The sequence below is a fragment of the Mustela erminea genome, chromosome 11, assembly GCF_009829155.1.
Source record: "Mustela erminea isolate mMusErm1 chromosome 11, mMusErm1.Pri, whole genome shotgun sequence".
Lineage (NCBI taxonomy): Eukaryota > Metazoa > Chordata > Mammalia > Carnivora > Mustelidae > Mustela > Mustela erminea.
In genome coordinates, this window is record NC_045624.1 from 36,592,266 (window position 1) to 36,614,713 (window position 22,448).

Below are 22,448 nucleotides of genomic sequence, written 5' to 3' on the forward strand. Positions count from 1 at the left end.
GTTGTCCAAATATACAGAGTAAGTTTTCTTCTCACTCTTTCCCTACTAGCTTGGTCATTCTGAACTCTACTTCAGACCCAGAAATGTTTCTTCTATTAGAAAAGAAGCACTTTTTTATGTGAAAAGATCTTTATTTCAAAATACAAGAATATAGCAAATAAAATGTGTTAGTACCCTCAGAGGTCAAGGTTAGCAGCCTTTCTGGCATATGCTAATTGTTCAGGAACTCCCATAGCTGGAATGAATAACCTTTAAGTACATCTGTAAGGTCTATTCTGTAAGGTATAAATTCTCTATGTTGATCCCAGTGACAAAATTAAATTAGGTTCCATTTAAAAATTAAAATATAGCAGCTTTTCCAGAAGAACTAGCTCCCCAAACTGTATCCAGAACTCACCTGTTTAACATCTTAACTTAAATACCATGTATATTTACAACATTATAATCAATATTTTTGGACAACCACAGTATAGGAAATTTAACCTTGGGTAATAATTTTCCCCATTATGAAATCAAATGAAATATCATATTTTTGCTCTCCTCATAAACAGAAAATGACCAAACATTACACTTTATTTATGTTTATGTTTACAGAGAATATTCAGTAATCAGAACTCACCATTTGTAATACTGTACATTAAATTATAATATAACCCCTGCTACAAAAGCTATCTATGCTGACCCTAGATAAAAACTATCCCTAGTTTAAATACATTAGGAATTACCAAAGGGGAAAAAAAAATTTAGAAAGTGGTCTTCCAAATGCTAAAAAGCTAGAAGAATTCTCCAACATCTGCTCTCTTATCTCGACATTTGCTTCGAGCTTTTGTTCGAGCTTTGAAGGCTGCAGAGTTATACAGGTGCTGAAATGAAGGAAAGAAAAACACATGTGGATCACTAAAATTTAAGATACTCTGATAAAGGATGAATTAAAAATCACAAAGCAATGAGCTAATTCAACCTTATCAATTTTAAAAGTTTATAAAGCACACACAAAGAACAAGGGGGAAAATTAACAAATAATAGATGATATTTTGTATTAAGAAAAAGTATTATTCAAATATGTAAAATACCAAATTCTAACAAAAAGTTTAAAAAAAATGCATCAACATTTAATCTGATCAAAGAAAAAAACAATTCATGAATAAAGTGAACAAAATACCCAAAATATCCAATTAATTAAAATAGCAAGGAAAAAAAATTAGGCTCCATCTTAATGCCAATTAAACAAATGTTTTAAATCCTAAAATTCAATGCTGTCAAATATGTAATGGCTATGTGCCTTCATTCATTGCTAGAAATAATTAAAAATGACAGAATAACTTTAGAAGGTAATTTGGCAGTACATATGGAAAAAGTCAGAATTGACTCTGTATTCCCATGTACAGATTTCTTCTGAGAAAAAAATTCAAAGGAGAAATATATGTAAAGATGCTAATATTAAAATACTCATCAATTATATGACCATAACAATGATTAACTATAGAGAGTCTATAGAAATATAATTAAACACTTCAGGGGCACCTGGGTGGCAGAGTTGGTTAAGCTCCAACTCTTGGTTTCGGCTCAGATCGTGATCTCAGGGTGGTGGGACTGAGCCCCACATTGGGTTCTGCGCTCAGCATGGAATCTGCTTGAGATTTTCTGCTCGGCCCCTCCCCCAAATCGTACACTTATGCGTTCTCTCTCCCCAAATAAAATCTTTAAAAAGCATATTTATGTAAGAAATATATATAAACATATATATGAGATAAACATATATATTTACAAACATATATATATATGATTGAGCACTTCACACCCACTAGTATGGTTATAATTTAAAACAAAACAAAAACAAAAAAGCTAAAATAACAAGTGTTGATAAGGATACAGAAGTTGAAATTATCATACACTGCTGGTAGGAATGTAAAATGGTTCAGGACCTACAGAAAATGGTTTGGCAGTTCCCTAAAAAATTAAACATATAACTACCATATGACCCAGCAACTCCATTCCTATACCTAAAAGAATTAAGAACAAGTGCTCTAATGAAAACTTACAAATGTTCATAGCAACATTATTCACAATGGCCAAAAAGTGTAAACAAGCTAAATGTCCATCAAAGGATGACTGGATAATCAATAATACTCCACACAATGGAGTATTATTCAGCCCAAAAAGGACCGAAGTACTGGTATGCGCTAGAACATGGATGACCCTTGGCAACATAATGCTGAATGAAAAAAACCACACAACAAGTCACATGTTACTTGAGTCTATTTATACAAAATATCCAGAATAGGTAAATGCAGACAGAAAGCAGACAAGTGGTTGCCAGTAGCTGTGGGGGGAGAGAAGGGGGAGGGAATGGGAATTGAATGCTTAAAGGTATAAGCTTCCTTCTGAGGAGATGAAAATATCCTGAAACTAGACAGATAGTTGTACAACATTGTGACTGTACTAAATGCCCTGAATTATATGACTGAAAACAGTTTGTTACGTGAATTTCACCTCAGTAAAAACATAAGAATAATTATAATTTAAGGATTTTTGAAAGGTTAAGTGAAATTATAAGTAATGTCACAAACTCTCTAAGCCTGTTTCCTTAATTTGCAAATGAATCTGGTACTTATTAAGTAGGTTTAGTTATCTGATACAAAAGAAGCACTATGTAATATTTATTCTTTCATAGAAGTTAACAGAATAAAGGAAAACAAAAAAGGAAAATTTCTTTATTAATGGGATTAAGAATAAAATTATTCAATACAACCCCTCTGGACTCTAACTGCAATGCAGTTTCTACAATTTTAATACAGCTGTTGTGTCTGAAACAGCATGAGGCACTCAAGGCCCACAGACTCCACTCAACACCTATCGCCTGGTAGAATCGAAGCATCAGCTCTGCTTCTCTTCAATGCATTTGGTTCTGATGAGAACAAAAACAAAACCTACCCTTTCAAAACGAGAAATCTTCATTGTTTTAAGTGTTGCGGCATCAAGCATCACCGGGGGTCCAAGTTCAAATACATTACGAAGGAATTCATTTGACTTCAGTAAAATAGAAAGGTAATAAAGCTCATTATTAAACATCAGCTCTTTTTTATACAAAGTGAAATGATTAACAGAAGTAATGTGAAGCTTATAAATAAGAACACAGGTCACTTATTTTGTTTCTCTTTGTAAGACTAAATTGTTTCAAATGCCTTGAATCCAGTAAAGTTATGAGAAGAGCAACAGCGCTCTACAGAATTTATAGATGTTCCACCGGATTTATACAATGCAAACGGAAGAGTTTCATACTTATTGAATTTTACTTTAAAATATAAATGTAAAATTAATTAATAAAATGTAGTTTTGTATCATGCTAAATGCATTCTGCATATCCCGCTAACTTCAAAAGCCCATTCAGTGAACTACATTCAAAACTGCTCCCTAATTTAAAAGCAAACATACAGAAAAGAGGTCACTCCCTCACCTGCAAATGATACTGCATCCCTGATCCAAGAACTTCCTTAAAGGTGTCATAGGTATGTTTTTTGACCCAGCAATCAATATACATTCGTTCAGGGCCAAATTTAACAGTTTCTGCTGGAAAATCCCGTTCCTAGACAACAGAAGAACCAAAATTTTAAGAGGAATTAAGAGGACTTAAAGAGATCCTACATAAATACAATTTCTAAATAGACACATTTACGTGCTGAGGTAAGAAAACAATATGGTTTAAACTGATACTGCCATCCCTGAGATGTGAATAGACTAGAAATTACTATCCTAATAAGGGTGTAGAACTTAATCTAGTTGTCATAGACTTGGCACAACTGAGTTCAAATAAATCTTACTGGCAAACCACATTGTTGTGAATGTCTTTAAATTTCAGTAGCACTCAAGAAACCTCAGGAAACAAACTGAGGGTTGCTGGAGTTGGCAGAGTGGGAAGGATGGGGTGGCTGGGTGATGGCCATTGGGGAGGGTATGTGCTGTGGTGAGTGCTGTGAATTGCGTAAGACTGATGAATCACAAACCTGTACCCCTGAAACAAATAATGCATCATATGTTAATTTAAAAGAAAACTTGAAGGAAAAAAAGTTATCTCTACCGGTCTACAAATGGGAGGTGAAGTGGGGAGGGAAGAGGAGGTGGTATCAAAGATAAGATGCCCCCACACGCCAGTGGTGAAACCGAGGGGAAGCAGGGTCAAGAGAAGACAAACGGGGTTAACAGACCAACCAAAAAGAAGGGGACCAGCAACCAGGGGGTTCCAAGGGTTTAAGACCAGGCTTATTAAGAAAATGAGAGCAGGTACGCCTGGGTGGCTCGGCTGCTTAAGCATCTGCCTTCGGCTCAGGTCATGAATCCAGGGCCCTGGGATGCAGCCCCACATCGGGCTCCCTCTGCCTCTTGCCCCTACTTGTGCTCTCTGTCAAATAAATAAAATCTTAAGAAAAAAAAAAAAAGAAAGAGAAAATGAGAAGGAATAGGTGAGTTTAAGACTTCAGAGATGGAATAATTTTGCCAGAAGACAATTTTATAAAGTATAACCCTGAGAGAGAATCAAGTGAATGAAAATAAAGGAAATGGAAGTAAAGATCATGAACAAATACAGGATAGGGTTTTCCAAATGCACAGAGGAGTCACACAGACTAGGGGCAAAACTTGGGGAGGAAAAACACTGGCCATTCCATTGTTTGATGAATCATGACTATGAAAGAGCAACCAGGAAGAGAACAGCGGGTCACCGGAGACAGGATAAAGATAAAGAGACGGAACTTAATCACTCCAATTGTCTTCCCCACATCTAGGTAGCCCCCTTCTTTCCCAGCAGACACAGCATATTAACATGGAAGAACAGAATGCAAACTCCAGACTTACACAAGTATGCTACTCACTGGCTTGTCATTTTGCCAAGTAATTTAACCCCTTTGGGTCTGTTCCCTTGCTTGTCAAGTGGGGCTTTCCTCCCCCTACCAGTTATTACAAGTGTTAAGACAAAGTCTGTGTGTGAAGCACATACAGTAGCTGATCTGTTACAACAGCTCAAAAAACCCACGAGAGTTCTACTATTTCAGCCTTCCTTATTTCAGAAAACATGAGACACCAGGAAAGAACTCCCTCTAAACTCAACTGCATCCTTACCTACTCTTCTCCTAAATCTCTCTAGTTCAAGGCAAATCATACTGTTTACATCATACTCTCAACCTTTCATTTATATTTTAAAATGCTCCCTTCTCCATGGCTTTCTTCTCCCATAAAATGCATCCAGCATCTTAAACAAGACACAGTAACACACACTCCCACAGTCCAGTGGTCAACTCTCTTCCCCTTCCAATTACAGTCGTATTTTTAAAAAAAACAGTCAAGACACCCCATCTCCACTTCTTCACTTCCCATTCTCTTTTCAATCAATCCCCATCAAGCTTTCCTGCCATCATTCTACTGAAGCTGCACTTGTAAAGGTCACCCACCAACGACCTAACTGACAAATCCAATGGACACTTTGACTCTCTCTCACTTGCCCATCTGCAGTTCTTGGCCCTGATGAAAGACAGCACAGTGCAGTGAGTTCAAATTCCAGCTTTCCTACTTACTGTTCTTTATGTCTTTAGTAAACTCCTTTTTCCTTAAAAAGTTAATTCTGTTGCTTAAGTTATAAAGGAATTAAAATAAGAAAACTGTATGTCAAGGTACCTAACCTATTAAATGCTTGCTAACTTGAGAAACACATGGTCTTAAAAGAAAGATTCCTGAATGAAAAGAAATGACAGGCAGCAATAACTATGCCTAAAATGGAGAATTCTCCTCTGTAGCAGTTTAACCACCTCCATCCATCCAGGAAGCAGGGTCCTTCAGGGAAAACTGGCTTCCAGTAAAAGCAAAGAAACAGCAACACTCAACAAGGCTGGAAGGTCAGACCTGTCTTTGGTGGGTACACTGAAGCAGAGCTGGAGCACAGCAAAGCCGGTCAAAGGGAATGGGAGGAAGAGAAATCCTGAGATGCAGAGGAGAGGGTGTTTAAGGTCTGGGAGGGAGAGCACCACAGGTCAGAATTATGAGGCAAAGAAATGGCTTTTACTTTTTGTACTGCTGGGCAAGAGCGACGGGCACACAAAAGACCTGTTAAGGCTGCTTAAAGATTTTACTTATTTATTTGAGAGAGAGAGAGAGAGAGAGAGCGCACGCACGAGCAAGTTGAGGGGTAGAGGGAGAAGCAGGCTTCTGCCAAGCGGGGAGACCAATGAGGGGCTCAATCCAAGAACCCTGGGATCATGACCTGAGCCAAAGGCAGATGCTTTACTGACTGACCCACCCAGGTGAGTAGGTTGCAGGCATTCAAGAAAATGGCTCAATTTGAGGATACCACCACACTAAAATTTTAAGATCAAAAGGATCAATTGTTAATACAGATGTCTGCTCAAGTTCGGGAATTTTACTCTGTGTTTTAGATTATAAAAACCAGAGTAAATATAAACTACTATTCTAATTAGAGTTAGCATTAACAAAATGTTCAGGTCCCAGAAGACCTCTATACCTATACCCTACGTTTTACTTAGATTAAAATGAAGAAAGTAGGGAACCTGGGTGGCTCAGTGGGTTAAGCCTCTGCCTTCAGCTCAGGTCATGATCCCAGGGTCCTCAGCAGGGAGCCTGCTTCCCCAACCCCCACCTCTCTCTGCCGATCTTTCTCTCTCTCTCTGTCAAATAAATAAACAAAATCTTTATTTAAAATAAATAAATAATAAAATAAAATGAAGAAAGTAGTTCTTAAGTAGCCTATGTATGAGAATCATTGCAACATTTCAAAACTGGACCTGAATGGGGTCTTAGCATCTTTATTTTTTTAATTCCCATTCTAAGTTTTCATATACATGTCAGGCTGATGACTCTTTGGTGACATACTAATTCTTAAATGAACTGCCCTATCAGATAGCAAGTATCTGAGATATTTATTCTTATATCCAAGAAATAATTCTTATCTAGCTAAGAAAAAGAAAAACAAAAAAACAAAACAAACACTTTGGTATTCTCCACAGTAAAACTGCTTTTATCCTGCAGTTCCTTTTAACCATGCATTCTATCCAAATCCCTGAAAGTTTCTAAATCAATTTATTTGCCAGATAGATTAAAACAGGTTGGAAGACTATAGAAGATACTCAAGCATCAGATGATTTTAAACCCTTATTTAAAGGCTGGATTTCATCACTTCTTAGCCTTTTGGCTAAGATCTAGTGTAAAGGCTGGATTTCGTTATTTCCGTTTTTAGCACTCAGGTTTCCCAGACAAAGATCTTTGTTTAACACACTTTTTTAACTATGAAATTGTCATATTTTTTAACCTAAAAAAAAAAGTACCTTTATGCATCAGAACTAAATTTTCCTTTGTTAAAAAAAAAAAATCTAGTGTAAAGGCTGGATTTCGTTATTTCCGTTTTTAGCACTCAGGTTTCCCAGACAAAGATCTTTGTTTAACACACTTTTTTAACTATGAAATTGTCATATTTTTTAACCTAAAAAAAAAAGTACCTTTATGCATCAGAACTAAATTTTCCTTTGTTAAAAAAAAAAAAAAGTCATCTCTATGTATGCAGTTAAAAACCTTGCTTAAACGGAGGAAACCGTTTTGCCCAAAACTGAAGTTCAATCAAAAAATGACCCACAACTGTCCAGTTTAGCCTAAACCAATCTCATCTCAAAACAAATAGCACATGCCTGGCTGGCTCAGTTGGTGGAGCATACAACTCTTGATCTCGGGGTTATGAGTTCAAGTCCCATGGTGGGTGCATCGAATCTACTTTAAAAAAAAAAAAAAAAAGTAGGAAGGAGCGGCACCTGGGTAGCTCAGTGGTTAAGCTCAGGTCATGATCCCTGGATCCTGTGATCAAGCCCCAAATCAGGCTCCCTGTTCAGTGAGGAGCCTGCTTTTCCCTCTCCCACTCCCCCTGCTTGTGTTCCCTCTCTCGCTGTGTCTCTGTCAAATATTTTATAAATAAATAAGTAAATGAAAGTAGCCATTATAGCATTAAAAGACCTACCTCCACTGCCCTCAGGATGTCTCTGAACACCGACCGCTGCTTTCTCTTGTCCACTTTGGCACGGTGCTTGTTTCCATCCGTAGCCAAAGCCCTAAGCATCTGGGTCAAAGAGTCCATGTCTTCGTAAAAGAAGTCCTGGTCAGGAAAAACAATTTTGTTTAGTTCATTATTGGGTCTTCCCCCCAACCTTTCCTAGTGCTAAAAGAGAACACTCTACCTTGGAAAATACCCAGCAGGGGTAAAAACAGCACCACAAATCTCCGAGCTCTTTAGAGATCTTGGCGCACAGGAATACATTAATGCATTTATAATATCATGCAGAAGTTTTAATCCAGAAATGCTGACTACAAGATGATATACTACCACTAAACAATTAACATTCCCCCTCCAAGTATATCCAGATACATTCAATAAATATTTAGTGCGCTCCTACCATACTCAAGACATTCCTAGGATTTCAAAGTAGTTCAGTGAAACTGAATACCCCAAATACCAACATAGCTTCTATCCTTTGGCTCTTCAGTCCCCAAAGCACACAACCCTAGAATTCCAAATATTCTTATTCCAAAAGTACAAACTATCAGTAATGCCTAAAGCACCTAACTTCTAATATACTGGCCATATTTCAAAAAAGCAATACAATTTAAATCTGGTGCACAACTTAAGTAATTAAATTACTCAAGCTAAGAAGATATTTTAATCCCTTTTGAAGGGAAGCCACAAAATGTATTACTGTTTGCTATTACCTTGATAGGACTCCCCTCCAGCAAAAAATTATCCAGCCCAGTAATATATCAACAGTGTAGAGATTGAGAAATCCCACTATAATTGACCTCTGCCATGAGTAAAACTCAATCTAGTTTACAGTCTGAGTCAATGAGTTCAATACAGTATTAACTTGGAAAAATTAAATACTAATATTATAGGGAAACATATCCATAACATGTTGGGGCATTAAAAAGAAAGTAAATTTAAGACATTAAAAAAGTCCATAAATAGCTTCCAAAAGCCAATTTACTAGAGTTTAGGGTAACTCTACAGTAAAACTATACACCCAGGGACAAATGAGCTCTTGGAGATACAAATAAACACCTCAACTCCTATCAGTAATAAAAAGAAAACGGCATAATCATTATCACAGAGGGGTGTGTGTGTGTATGTTGTGTCTATCTGTCTGCCTTGTTCTTGCAGCACTTCCCATGTCAGGTTAGGTGGGGACAAAAAAGGAAGAACTGGGGAAGATCTGTCTATATTATATTTTGGTATAGTTTCCTGAGTCAGCACATTATGTGGCTCCCAAGACCTGTAACTCTGCCCAGTAAACAGTCTTTGTTTTATTATAGGTTATCCCAGAGAGCCCCTAAAAGGCCACTACCAAAAGATCACCACCAGGAGAGGGACGTAATCCTCACTTTAATGAACAGTTACCGTAATAGCTACCACTTACACTGTATCTATGTTCTCAACAACCCCATGAGGTAGTTACTACTTTATTCTCCATTTTAAAGATACTGATACCGAGGCATAGAGAAGTCACCCAACATTATCCAACTAATAAGAGTGGAAAAGAGATTTGAACTTAGGAGCGTAGTGTAGAGTGCACTCTTACCCATTTGGTTGTAAAGCAAACATGCATAATAAACCACAGAGAGCTCTCACAAACAATTCCTAGTTCTTCATGTCAACTTATAATTATGTTAGCAAAAGGCTCTGAATATTTCAATGCCATGAATTTGCTTCCAAAACCCTAATTTAAATCAGCCTATATATTCATCAACACATGGTTTAATTTTTTGAACACTCCTTAACTACCCCCACCACAGCCACACACTCACTCCTTTCAAAAAGCTTACTTAACAAAAATAGCAAACAAAACACTAGGTTCTGTTTTGTAACCAAGGTCACTTCTGTCCTTAAACAAATAGTTACCCAAACTTGTTCAATTTTATCTGAGTTCTCCTAGCTCTCTCATATGATTTATTATACCCAGAGAATATAAGCTACGTGGGCAACAATAAAAGTGTATTTACAAATTTTTTAAACAATTCAACATGTATAACTTGAACTGCCTTATTACTTTACTTTTAAAATACACTTTAAAGGAAAAAGAAAAAGAAATTACCATTTCTGGCCTGCAGAAGAACAGAAGATTAAAAAAGTGGGACATCTGGCTTCTATGCCTTGAGGTTAGGGAGGCATTAACTAGCGCAATAAAATTAAATTGATTGCTAAACTTGAGGCCAATTTCTCACATAAGTAGATTCATTCACTACTGAAAGCCTTAATAACTTCTTTTCATTCCCACCCTGCTATCCTTCAAAGAAAAAGAGAGAGGCCGGGGTAAGCCTAAAAAAGACACTTCCCAGATATTTTTAAACACAGGACTAGAATGGAATTATTCATTGTTAAATAACATATTGAATTCCTGAAAAGGTTTCATTCCAGAAATATAATCTTTGTTCTTACATTAAAAAGCAGCTAATAAGTAAGCCAAGGTTCACAAGAGAGGATACAAACCAGGGTGACCAAATGTTCCAGTTAGCTTGAGAGGAAAGGTTTCCTGGAACACAGAACTTTCAGTGCTAACCCCGCAACGGAACAGGCGAACCGGTAAAGTTGGTCAGCTATCACAAACTCAAATATTTTTGAGAGCCAAATTGAGGTAATAAACATCCATGGACGGACAATAGGTAGGGAACTGCAAAGCACATAATGCCCAGTCTAAAGGGTGATGTTTGCTTTCAGCTTTGGCTTAGAGAGGTTAAACAACAGTGACTAAACTCATTAGATCTCAAACCTATGTCACCTAAGTATGTCATCCATTTGTCTGACATTTATTATAAAGCACTCATGCCTGAATCACCTTAATATGCCCTGTGTCTGAGACATCCAAGCAGAGCCACAAAGACTGTCATAGACAACTCTCTCCACAAGTAACAGTGTCCCTAAACTTGAGTTCTACAGACAACAAGAGTTACGTGTAATAAACTACACTTAAATGTTGCTCTACCAACCCCTACCGGTTTATACTCTTAAAATTTTTATACCACCACTGCCAAGAAGCAGAGCAATCAGTCACTTGATTCTCAAGCTGGCCATACTCCAAAGTTATCATCCAATTCTTAATTATGAATATAATGGTAGAATAATGGTCCTTGAGACACAATCTTTTCCCTCTGTTCATCAGACACTTACACTCTCCATCCCTCTGGCCAATTCAAACATAAGTGCCAACGATTCACCAGCAGCTATTCTCATGTTGACATCATCAGAAGAGAGGAGGCTTGGAAGTTTATGGAAATGCCTAAAAAACAGTTAGTCATTACTGTGTGAACATAACCAATCATATCAATAAATGCTGTTTTTATAAAATATGAAACTAAGAGTACATACATCTCAAGCTTTTTCTTCACTTCACTGATTGGGCATATAGTCAATAATAATGTCCATGCGAGAAGAGCGCTGATATGAAGCATTGTATTAGGGGTGCTGCAAATAACATTAGTGTCTTTGTCTTTGATATAGGACTTGGTGAAGATACTTTCCAAACATTCCAGAGTTGAATACAGCTCCTAATGCATCAGAACATGAAGTAAGGTAACCACTTTAAATTTGAAATATGCAAGTATATTAATTAATTAAATTTGAAATGTGCAAGAGTAAAGGGTGTTCTACTTACAGTAATGTCTTCTGTAGCAATAAAACAGCAAACACCAAAGCAAGTTGCACACTAAAAAGAAAAAAATAGACATTAATGTTGGTAATTTTCTTATTATTTCCGTATTTTCCTGCTTTTACAATTCAGTGTGAAGATTTTCTCAACTACATGACGACACTGCTCCCAAGCACAGAATAAAAAGAGAGGGGTGCCTGGGTGGCTCATGTGTTAAGTGTCTGCCGGGGGCCTAGCATAGAGAGTCTGCTTCTGCCTCTCCCTCTGCACAGCCCCCTCTCTGCTCATACTCTCCCTCGCTCTCAAATAAATAAAAATCTTTTTCAAAAAAAGAATACGAAGAGATAAGGAATACAAGATCAAGAGTTAATGGAAGTGGATTTTAGCCCAAGCTCTGCTACCAAATCAACAATGTGACTTTAGGAAAGTTACTCAATTTCTCCTGGGTCTTCCTTCTTTAATCCAGCAGATCCTTTTTAAACTTCCAACTCCAACTCAAAGACAGAGATGAAGTTTGCACATTGGAGATAAAGAAGCCTACTCTTCTTAAAAAACCTTTAAACACAAAGTTTGTTATAAGCTTTTAAGCATTTAAAACCATTTATATTCATTCATCTCTTTTTATACTCTACTATGAAAACTTCTAAAAGAAATCAGTTTCCAAGAAATAGCAGAAATCTAAAATTTAATTAACTATCCTCAAACTTGCCACCTCAAAAGGGGTCTCATTCATTCAAATTCCACTTTTTCCTGCCTATGTTGAAAACCAGTCAGGAATCCTATAATTCCCTTTTGTTAGGGGAAAAAAGAGGTTAGACAAATGATGACATTACAGGACTACCATGGTTTAAGTTACCTAATAAAATGGAGCTCAGAATACAAAATTTATATACAATCTGCTCGCAACATAAACGGGAACCATTAGTTTTCAGAACACTGCTCTAAACAAATAAATCATAGGAAAACAACTTATAATTTGTGAGATTTCTGTATTCTCCATCTCCCTTTTTTGCTAATTTTCACTAAAATCCTCTCATGTTGTTCTAAGTGGCACTAAAGCGTGAAGTCTTTAAGTCACCATTCATACAGCCAAGTTCCTGATATCATGAGGACATTTGCAGATTCATCTGCTCGGTGTCACTATTTTATTTTCATTATTTCAGCCTCGTAAAACTGGATATTGCTAAAATTAAAAAGTAGTCGAGGCATTATTCTCGATAACAGAAACTTTGAATCTGTAATCCCTCATCCTAAACAAGCAGCAGAGGCAAAGCCACATCTCTCCTTTTGATGCCTCTAAGAGAGAAAAGATAGCTTAAAAACTAGAACTGCCTTCATTCCTTCTGCTAATATGAGGATTGCCAAGTACTTTTTTAAATTCACAGCAAGCATCAAACATATTATTTTAAAAATGACAACAAACACACATGCAAGGAAAATTAAGGGTTTACTACAAGTATCCACGCAACAGTGTTTTCTGTCAAACATTTCAAAAATACCCCTATAGTCCTGCATGATTTAAAAGTTTCATGAAAACCCAAAAAAGGGGGATAAAAATATAAACAGCAAAAGCTGAATTAGCTATTTTTGGGACTATGAACTGCTAGAGGGCAAGAGATTCCTATGAAGTCACCAAAATTCTACTTTTTTTTGCCTCTGGGGAAACAGCTTAACTATTCCCAGCCTCCATATAGTTTGTAAACCAAGGAACCAGCCACTAAAGTGATGCATTCTGGCCTGAGCACCTGTCTTTTTTCTTTCCCCACCTTGCCACCATAGCTGCCATAAGGAGGACCTAAAGGTAGGACACAGAGTTGTGGATGGACACCCAGGGACTCTGCCAACTTACACAGTGATATGAGCAAGAAATAAATTTTTATTAAGTCCCTAAGATTTCAGGGTTTATCTGATAGAAAGATCAATGTCATCTAAATGTAATACTAAATAGTCAGTAATACTAAAGAGAAAGCTAATGTGAAAAGTCACTATTAAAACTATTAGAAAGTCTCGAAGCTGAACTGGTTTCTTGTTAAAAAAAAAAAAAAAAACAGCTTAACAATCAAATCTACTAAGATTAAATTCTTAAGATCTCTTATGATTCAAATCCACTTTCCAAACCCACAAAGATGCTTCTGATAATTACCTGAGCACTCCAAAAGCAAACAAACAAAATCCACAATCTAAAGTCAACTGTCATGAGTAATGAGTATCGAATAATCAGAGAATGAAACATGGTCTTTCAAACCCCATGACATGACTTGAGTATCTCACAAGTTACAGATTCCTACGAAATAAAGCTTTCAGCTTTTTCATAAGGACTTCTAGGCCACAACAGCCAAGGTTTTTTAAAAATACCTATTACATTTCTTAGAATAAAAAATGACCACCCAATAAGCACTTTCTATATCATTTAAGTTACAACAAAAATTATTCTTCAATCATCCTGAAGAACTCAAAATAGTATTTCCTATCAGCTTATGACCTTTGATTTCGAAGACGTCGAGATGTGTTCTATCTGGGATGTTCTATGGTATCTCAGAAAATTTAAGGAAACAATTGTCAATACTATTAAGTCTGCTCAAAGTAAAAGATAAATGCAAATAAAATGTTAATTAAAAACCTATTATTTTAAAAATGTAACCTTCCTAGACCATTCATCAGAGTATCTGGATGTCATGCCTGGACAGACTTATAAAGTAAAAAATCATATACTTACAGTTTGCCTAGCCTGGATACTAGCTGTTCCATCACAAATTATTTTCTTTAAGACTGGTCCAAGAGTTTTTAAAACCTCTTCACTTTCAATTCCAGGGCCCAACTGAACACAAAGAACAGATGCTAATGCTGCAGCCGCACGCTGCTCATCACTCTTACCTAGGAAAAAAGCAAAGGTACAACCATGAAAAATTGTTCTGAGAGAACTTATTAAGACAGCAATTTCCCACATTTGTACAATTCACCAAAATATTATTTACCGTTCATACAACCCCATAATATGCTACATGAGCTGCAAACCTAGTGACCTCAAACTCTGGAAACCAACCTCACCCTACAACCACCACTTATTAGCCAAATAAATGACTTACAACTCTTATTCTCAAAACGTATTTCTTCAGCAGTGAAATGGAGATTAACATCTGTCTTAAGGGAGCACTGTAACAATTCAGCAAAATGACGTGTTTCAAGCTGACCTGATCTTCGAGATCTTTCATGTACTCATAGAACAGTGCTCAGGTAGACTCTGAATTAGTTTCTCAACCATTTCAGATGGATGCAGCCCATGAAGTAAACTAAACCTTCAAGGTTTCTCCTTCCCCAGTTTTTTTTAAAACAAGTAAGGGATTAAAAATAAAGGATTCTTGGGGCGCCTGGGTGGTTCTGCTCGATAAGCATCCAACCCTTGATTTCATTTCAGCTCATGATCTCAGGGTACTGAGATCCAGCCCCGCATCCAGCTCCACAATCAGAGGGGAGTCTGCTTGCCCCTCCCCATTCTGCTTACATATGCATGCTCTTTCAAATAAAATCTTTAGAAAGAAAGAAAGAATTCTTTAAAACCATACGAAAACTGCAGATACCAAATTATTACCTGACAAATTAAAAATCTATTAAAAAAGCAGATTGGAACAGAATTTTTAAAGGTCATCTAACCCAACTACCATTAATAGGAAACAGTCTCAAAAAAGTTGGCTCTGCTATCAACTATACCACTAAGAAGTTATATAACCTTAGACCAATCTCACATTTCCTAGACCTTTATTCTGTACAATGAGAGAGATGGAATGGTTGGCATTCTATTGCAAAGCTTTCACCTGAGGTAAAATGAGAAATACAAGAAGATAAAGGTAATAAGCTCATTCAATTTAAAAAGAGCAGGTGTGCTTCCCACATTTCTGGTGCTAGAAATATTTTGTTAATAAAGACCTAACCATAGGTCTTTATGATAAGGTCATTATTCTCATAATGTTCTTACTTGACAAAATAATTAAGCTGGCAGCCCCAGACCCTTGTAATTTTAGTGGTTCCTAAAAGTGAAGTTTGTTAATATTAGACTTAATCTTCAAGGTCTCTCTTCATTTTTAAAAGTTCTATGATTATAATATGACTTCCAGAATCTCCATTACAAAGTTCTAGAATTTAAACATTTCAAGGGATATCCTGAAAATGATGTCATCCACAGGTATGACTGAGGTTTTTAGTAAGTGCAAGGGAAAATGAGCTATGTGATTATAATACTTTTTAAGTTAGGAAAATGAAGTAGGATGGCTTTTTTAATACCTTTGTTAAAATCTGACAAAAGTTTTCAAGATTTTCTTATACATGAAAATGGCAATCACCTGTTCCAATATAAACAAGGATGACAATCCACTACAATCCTAGTTTCAAGCTGTTTTTACATAAACAAAAACAAAGCTTCTAACAAGTCTCATTCTGAATTGAATAAGCATAGTGTATTCCTTGACAACCATAAAGTTAAGAGTGAGCCAATCTTCCATTTCCATTAATAAATATTACTGCAAAGAAGGTGGCAAATTCCTTTTTAGTTCTGTGCCTCTGACTCAAAAATAAGTATATTACCTTTTTTCAGGCAGCGTTCAATGCTGTCAGTCAAAGTCATTCTTCTTTCCAGAATAAATTCATAAAGCATTTTTGAAGCCAGTGCATTTTTAATGCCTTCAAGAGCTGCCTGCCTTGTCTTCGCACTATTTAAAACAAATCAGAAGATCAATTTGGTGTGTACCATAGGTCAACAATGACTTATAAAAACTACACTATTTCCCTCTCCATTTCTCTTTATACATTTGTAGATTCTTTCTTTCTATAGAATTGTTATCAAGCTCTTAACCATTTTTCAGTGTAATAAGGTGAATCCACAATTCACCTCATTACAAAGAAGACATATTCTCCCGTATTACATATTTAAGCAAACTCACAATTTTTTGATACTGCAAAAGTCTGGACTTCGCATTTGCATCGTTAGGGCTCTTTACTTCTGTTTAAGTCAGCTCTAGAACTACTATGAAATAAGAAAATTTAGCTTTGCTATTTTTCACATCTGCAATAAAATTAGTGGGCAAGAGGCTTAAAGCAAAGTTTAGCTGTTCTTTCCAGCTGAAGAGTAACTTTTAGTCCAACAAACCCATTTCAATTGCAAACAAATACAGTTATATGCTATTTATTATGCTAGAATAATGACTAATCTAAGACAATCTAAATCCTAGTGGCATGTTCCTATCTATGTTAAAAGTCCAAAGGAACAAGAAACATTTAAAGATCCAAAGTAAACAAATCAAGCTTTAGAAAAGTATACTGCTAAATCACAGAACTGCATATAATATACATAGTGGCTGATCAGAATCACACAGAACAAAGTTTCCAGTATCTCCTACCTTTTATCCAGGGTCAAATCAATGAATCCCTTCAATTTGTACTCTAAGTCTTCTTGAGTTCCTTCCTCATCAAGGACTTCTGGTCCTAAGGAATAATATAAACTTACCATTGTTAATTTAAGTAGGAAAAAAGCAGACAGAAAACAGCAATAGTGTGCCTTAGCTATAAGAATTCTTCTACCTAAAACATTTTTTTATCTAAAGTTGCAAATTTAAATTTAAAACTCATACCATCTTCAGCAAAACTGGAAGGATCACTGTAACCACTGCAATGGCTCATGGTTTCAATCGATGCATCCTCATCACTAAAAGGTTGAACATTCCGATGCTGGCCACCTAGTAGGCAAAAGAGGGTGGAAGTAGATGACTGTGCTGCCATATGCTCAAAAAGCTCACTTGGGAATTTTTAAATCTACTTAGGAGAATTTTGGTAATGAAAATCCAACCTTATTTAAAAGGGATGATTATGCTACAAATAAACATATTTAAATATTCTAAAAAAAGTCAATTCACCTGTTTTTCAGACTACTGTTTTACAATATACATCAACTTCAGAAATGTATCAAAAACTGGTATTATGGTTGAAAAAGTATTTCCAAAACATGACTTCGTTAAAGACAATAAAAATATATCCAGAAATAGAGTATGAAACAATAGGTCATAAGAGTAAGTATATTGTTCAAGGAGAATGACTGAGCCTAGTAAACATAAACATGGTAAATGGATTAATTTTTAAGCTACACACCTTGTGTGAAGAAGTAAGACATTAAGAGATGGTAGTTTTAAAGATAGCTTGAATTAAGCAAGGGGAGGGGGGGTACACCTGAGTTGTTCAGTCAATTAAACATCCGACTCAGGTCATGATCTCAGGAGCCCCATATGGGGCTCTGGATGCTGGGGTCAGCACAGTCTGCAGTCCTCTTGAGACTCTTCTCCCTCTGCCCCTCCCCCTGCACATACATACGCAAACACACACATGCAGTCTCTCTCTCTCAAACAAATAAATAAATAACATCTTTATTTAAAAAGGTGGGGGAGGACCCCTGGGTGGCTCACTCGGTTAGGCGGCTGCCTTCGGCTCGGGTCATGATCCCAGTCTTCTGGGATCGAGTCCCATATTGGGATCCTTGCACGGCTGGGAGCCTGCTTCTCCCTCCGCCTCTGCCTGCCACTCTGCCTGCCTGTGTGCTCTCTCTCTGACAAATAAATAAAAATAAAATCTTTAAAAAAATAAAAATAAAAATAAAAAATAAATAAAAAGGTGGGGGAAGGAATAAAATAGAAATTTTGGTTTTTGATATAGTAGAAAAGCCTGTTAGATGATTCACTTTTAAAAGAAAGGTTAACATATCCAACAGTTTAAAAACATCAGGGCTGTTACTAAAAAATAAAATCTTTTTTTTAAAGATTTTATTTTTTGAGTAATCTCTACACTCAACTTGGAGCTTGAATTGACTCCAAGATAAAGAATCCTATGCTCCACCCACTGAGCCACCCAAGCATCCCAAAATATAATCTTTTTTTGTAACTAGAATCTTTCCTCAAATTAACTTAAAAAATAAATCCACGGTGCCTGGGTGGCTCAGTGGATTAAGCCTCTCTGCCTTTGGCTCAGGTCCTGGAATCGAGCCCTGAACCGGGCTCTCTGCTCAGATACTTCCCCCTCTCTATCTCTGACTGCCTCTCTGCCTACTTGTGATCTGTCTGGCAAATAAATAAGTAAAATCTTCAAAAAAAATAAATTTAGTTATATTTTGTTTTGCAGGAATTTAATAATAAAGTACTGCTCTGTCATGAATTACATTCAGCACTGAGTTACAGTACGTACCAAAGTCTGTCTCAAAAATGACTTTGAGTCACCTGATTCACCTTTGAGTCCAAGTTCCCTTATCAGTAAAATCAAAGATTGTACCAAATATCACCAGGTGCCTCTGTTCAAGAAATTCATGTCACTTATTCCCTTAAAAAGAGGTGGTTTGTTTGTTGTTTGTTTGTTTGTTTTTCCAATCCTCTGTGTTTAAGCTTCCTAAGTTTAGTATTTGGGGGGTATATTTTTAATGAAGTTTTTTTTTTAAATCAAAATACAACCTGGCTAATTTTTAAATCAACACAAGATGACAAGCAGCCTTCAAATTTGCTTGCTATTCCAAAGGAATAACTTTGCTAATAAAGGTAGGACGGCATAAAGAATAAGCTAAGAAGCCAGGATACCATAACATATTAATCAGAGTGCTTAGGGCAGGAATAAACAAATAAACCAAGACCTATGACATCATACTCTATTTCTGGATCTACCTTCATTGTCTTCCATGATTTGAAGTCATGGGAATAGTTAAGAGCCATCTGATTTCTACTAATACACATTCACAAGTCAATTCATATTTTTTACTTTTCATATTCAGTCTACTTCTAAACTGCCAAGAAGAGTACCCTTAAACACCTCTTACTCAACTCCTTTCCCTAAGTCTCAGTTTCCAAGACTCCAGGAAAGAGAAGTTAAACAAACAACAACAAATCAAGAAAAAGAACCCTGTATGAATGCCTGATATCTAGATCAAATTCACCCACTGTGTGATCCCAAGTAATATTTATTAGGTGGCACTCTAGACATAAAGTCCTTATATCTTCAGGGTTTACTAACAAGGTTTTGTTCTTTCATTTTTTTAAAAAAATGCTCTCTTTAAATTAAGTGCAATGAAAAATAAGCATACTTGTCAATTTTATCAGCTTTCTAAAACCCTGCATAACTTAAAAGAGAAAGAATTTAAATGGAAAATCAATTAAAGTGATAAGAAACATGGCTATCTTTTTATTGTACATGTTAAGATCTCATTTGAATCCCATCTCTACTGGATGTCATTTTAAAAATACCAATAAGGTAAATGGCTTTTAAGTAAGTACAAGTTTGTGACAACATTCCATCCCTTCTACTCCGTTATTATTTATTCCTTTATTTAAAAAGTAATACATCCACATGTAATCAAATTAACGTATTAAAAAAGTAAATCCCACTGCATAACCCACTTACCAGAGGTAAGCACAGATAACAAGTACTAGTGTAAATTTCCAAAAATATTCAAAGCCTGTACAGTTTTATACACTCAACGAAGAATTCTTTTCCATTCGTTTGAATATGCTAAAATTCAGTGTTTAAGTTTACCTTTTCTACTGAAAATAAATTAAAAAAAAAAAAGCAACAGCAATTAGGCTGATGAGAAATGAGCAAAGAGGAGAGGGGAAATTTGAAAAGTAATACCCCACCACCACCTGTGGTTATTCCTTAGCCCTAGGAAGAAAGGAAATTTCAGAGTTTCTGAGGGGATAAAGATTTGTTTGTGATTCGAGGAAGCCATGAGTAACATCCGTTACAACTTTTAAAATGACTGCTTGCTGCTCCACCATCATCTGCTCCACCAACAAAAGGTAAAAACTTAAAGAAGAGTAAAATGAATAAGGACCTCCCAGACAATTCAAATTGACTTCAGAGGAGGAAAAGCTAAAATACAGAAAAGAATAGAGGTACCCTCTATTCACATTGACAATCAAATGCTACAACAAACTAATTTTGTATTTTACATCTTGATCAAGAACAAATTTCATGAGTATCGAGGGCATACAATAAAAATAAAGAGCAACATAAAAAGGGGGAAAACTGCAACTATAATAATTGATTTCTATTGTCAATTATTAAATGTTTACTACAGAACATAAGTTTTCATGCTGCTATAAATCCTACAGGAAAGCGTTTTAAACGCCAGTTTTGTATCATCTTTAACAAGGAAAATGGACTATTCATTAATGAACAGAGGCGTATCATTACGAGGGTCGATAAGCAATTGTGTTGACAAATACATAATGGTTAGTACTAGTTCTGATGGGCTAAAGTCCGAGAATTCCAATATTTAACTTCAAAATCTCGACCAAAAAATTACTAAATGAGATGATTTCATTAATACTCGATTTAAGTTTAGTGGTGTTTCATAAGACTTTCTTTTAAGTCCTTTTCCCCTAACCCTATAGTTAGTAGTAGAGAATCAGGAGTTCATTTAAGCACCTACCCATTCAGGAAAAGCTTCAACTTTGCAATGAGAACACAAAAAAAATCTAAACTTTTGGCCAATTGCAACCTGAGTTCCCCACCACCTCGCCCACCCCGGCCTCAGGGACAGAACCTATAGAACACTGCACAAAGGAGAACGCGGTTTCTGCCCCCCGGGAGAAGGTCGCTGGAGCACCCTCCGCAGACGAAGCGGGGGCGCGGGGTTTCTGGAGGTGCCAGTTTGTAATAGAAATGGACCCTAGGCTCGGACAGTGGCCCTGAGCCTCCACGCCTCCGCCCAGCCAGGTGGACACGCGGGCTGCCCAAGGCGGCAACGGGATGGGATGCCACACCGGCGCCTCTGCGTCACCCGGGCCGCAAAGCGCAAGGGCGGGCCTCGTGACGCAAGAGCCGGGCCAAACGCGCAGGACCTTTGGCATTCCCCAGAACTCCACGTTGGAGTCGGTGGGTCAAAGGCAACCACTGATAGAAAGACGCAAATCCTCTCCCGGCCCCACCCTCCGTCAGGGTGAGCTCTGAGGAGCAAGCACCAGCTTCTGAGAAGAGTTCCTCTCCCGCCCAACAATCCGTCACCCCGGACCCGGATCCACTCTCAGGCCCTAGAACCTATTCGCGCCGCCCCTCCCCGCCCCCAAGGCCGGTGCCAAAGAGTTCGGTCCGCAAGCCAGATCCAAATCGCGCGAGGTACTGCCCCCACGGCACGCTGGGAATTGTAGTTCGCCAGTCAAGCAAAGAGCCCGGCCGACACATATGTCCAGAGGAATGGAACTACAAATCCCACAGCGCCCGAGGTTGAGACTCGCAAGCCCGGCCGGCAACGGGGATGTCGGCGGCAGGGATACCCCCTTACCTGCTGTCGCCGCCGTCGCTGCAGCTGCCCCTGTGCCGCTGCCACCACTGCCACCGCGGTGGGGAGTGTTCCGCTTCTTATTCTTCGGCATCGTGGGACGCCCGGTGCCGCCTAAACTCGGAGCTTAGCGAGGATCAGCCGATGGAACTGCACTTTTTACTCGTGCGTCTGTGCGGCGGGCGGCTAAGAGGCGAGTCTTCAGCTAACAGAGGCGAGAAGCGGCGGGGGTACGAGCGGGCGGTGGCAGCAGCAGAAATCCCCGTGAAGAGCTGTGAGCGGAAACGATACATGTTTCTCTCTAGCGCGGGAGCTAAGGCGGGGCGGGCTGGGCCACGACGCCTTAAGTAGCAAGACCGCCGCCTGTCGTCACCATCTGTGGGCGGGACTCGAACTCTCATTAGCCAATCCCTATAGACTCCCCACCGGAGTCCTACCTCCGGCGACCGATGGATGCTGACTACCAATCC

At 37.6% G+C, this 22,448-nt stretch overlaps 1 protein-coding gene across 2 annotated transcripts; it reads right to left on the minus strand.

The window, feature by feature from the left end:
* Positions 1-299: 299 nt before the first annotated feature.
* On the minus strand, positions 300-22,100 carry IFRD1 (interferon related developmental regulator 1). 2 transcript variants are annotated; one of them, XM_032304802.1, is made up of 12 exons: positions 21,982-22,100; positions 17,303-17,407; positions 17,072-17,156; positions 16,260-16,384; positions 14,398-14,555; positions 11,688-11,738; positions 11,402-11,580; positions 11,204-11,312; positions 8,009-8,143; positions 3,458-3,586; positions 2,935-3,030; positions 300-863 (listed from the first exon to the last, which is right to left on the minus strand). In XM_032304802.1, exons 1-12 carry the CDS (start codon positions 22,070-22,072, stop codon positions 774-776), a joined length of 1,353 nt encoding a protein of 450 aa, XP_032160693.1. In that variant the 5' UTR covers positions 22,073-22,100; the 3' UTR covers positions 300-773. The 2 variants fall into 2 exon arrangements, with proteins under 2 accessions (XP_032160693.1, XP_032160694.1); XM_032304803.1 differs by lacking the exons at positions 17,303-17,407; positions 21,982-22,100 and adding an exon at positions 16,616-16,698 and having other exon boundaries at positions 17,072-17,157.
* Between the last annotated feature and the right edge of the window lie 348 nt (positions 22,101-22,448).

Coding starts and splice junctions, on each gene's coding strand:
- IFRD1 (XM_032304802.1), bottom strand. CDS start 22,072: ATGCCGAAGAATAAGAAGCGGAACACTCCCCACCGCGGTGGCAGTGGT. Junction 16,385..17,071: donor GATTTGACCCTGGATAAAAG/GTAGGAGATACT, acceptor TGTTTTAAATAG/TGCGAAGACAAGGCAGGCAG. Junction 11,581..11,687: donor TTGCTACAGAAGACATTACT/GTAAGTAGAACA, acceptor CTGATGCATTAG/GAGCTGTATTCAACTCTGGA.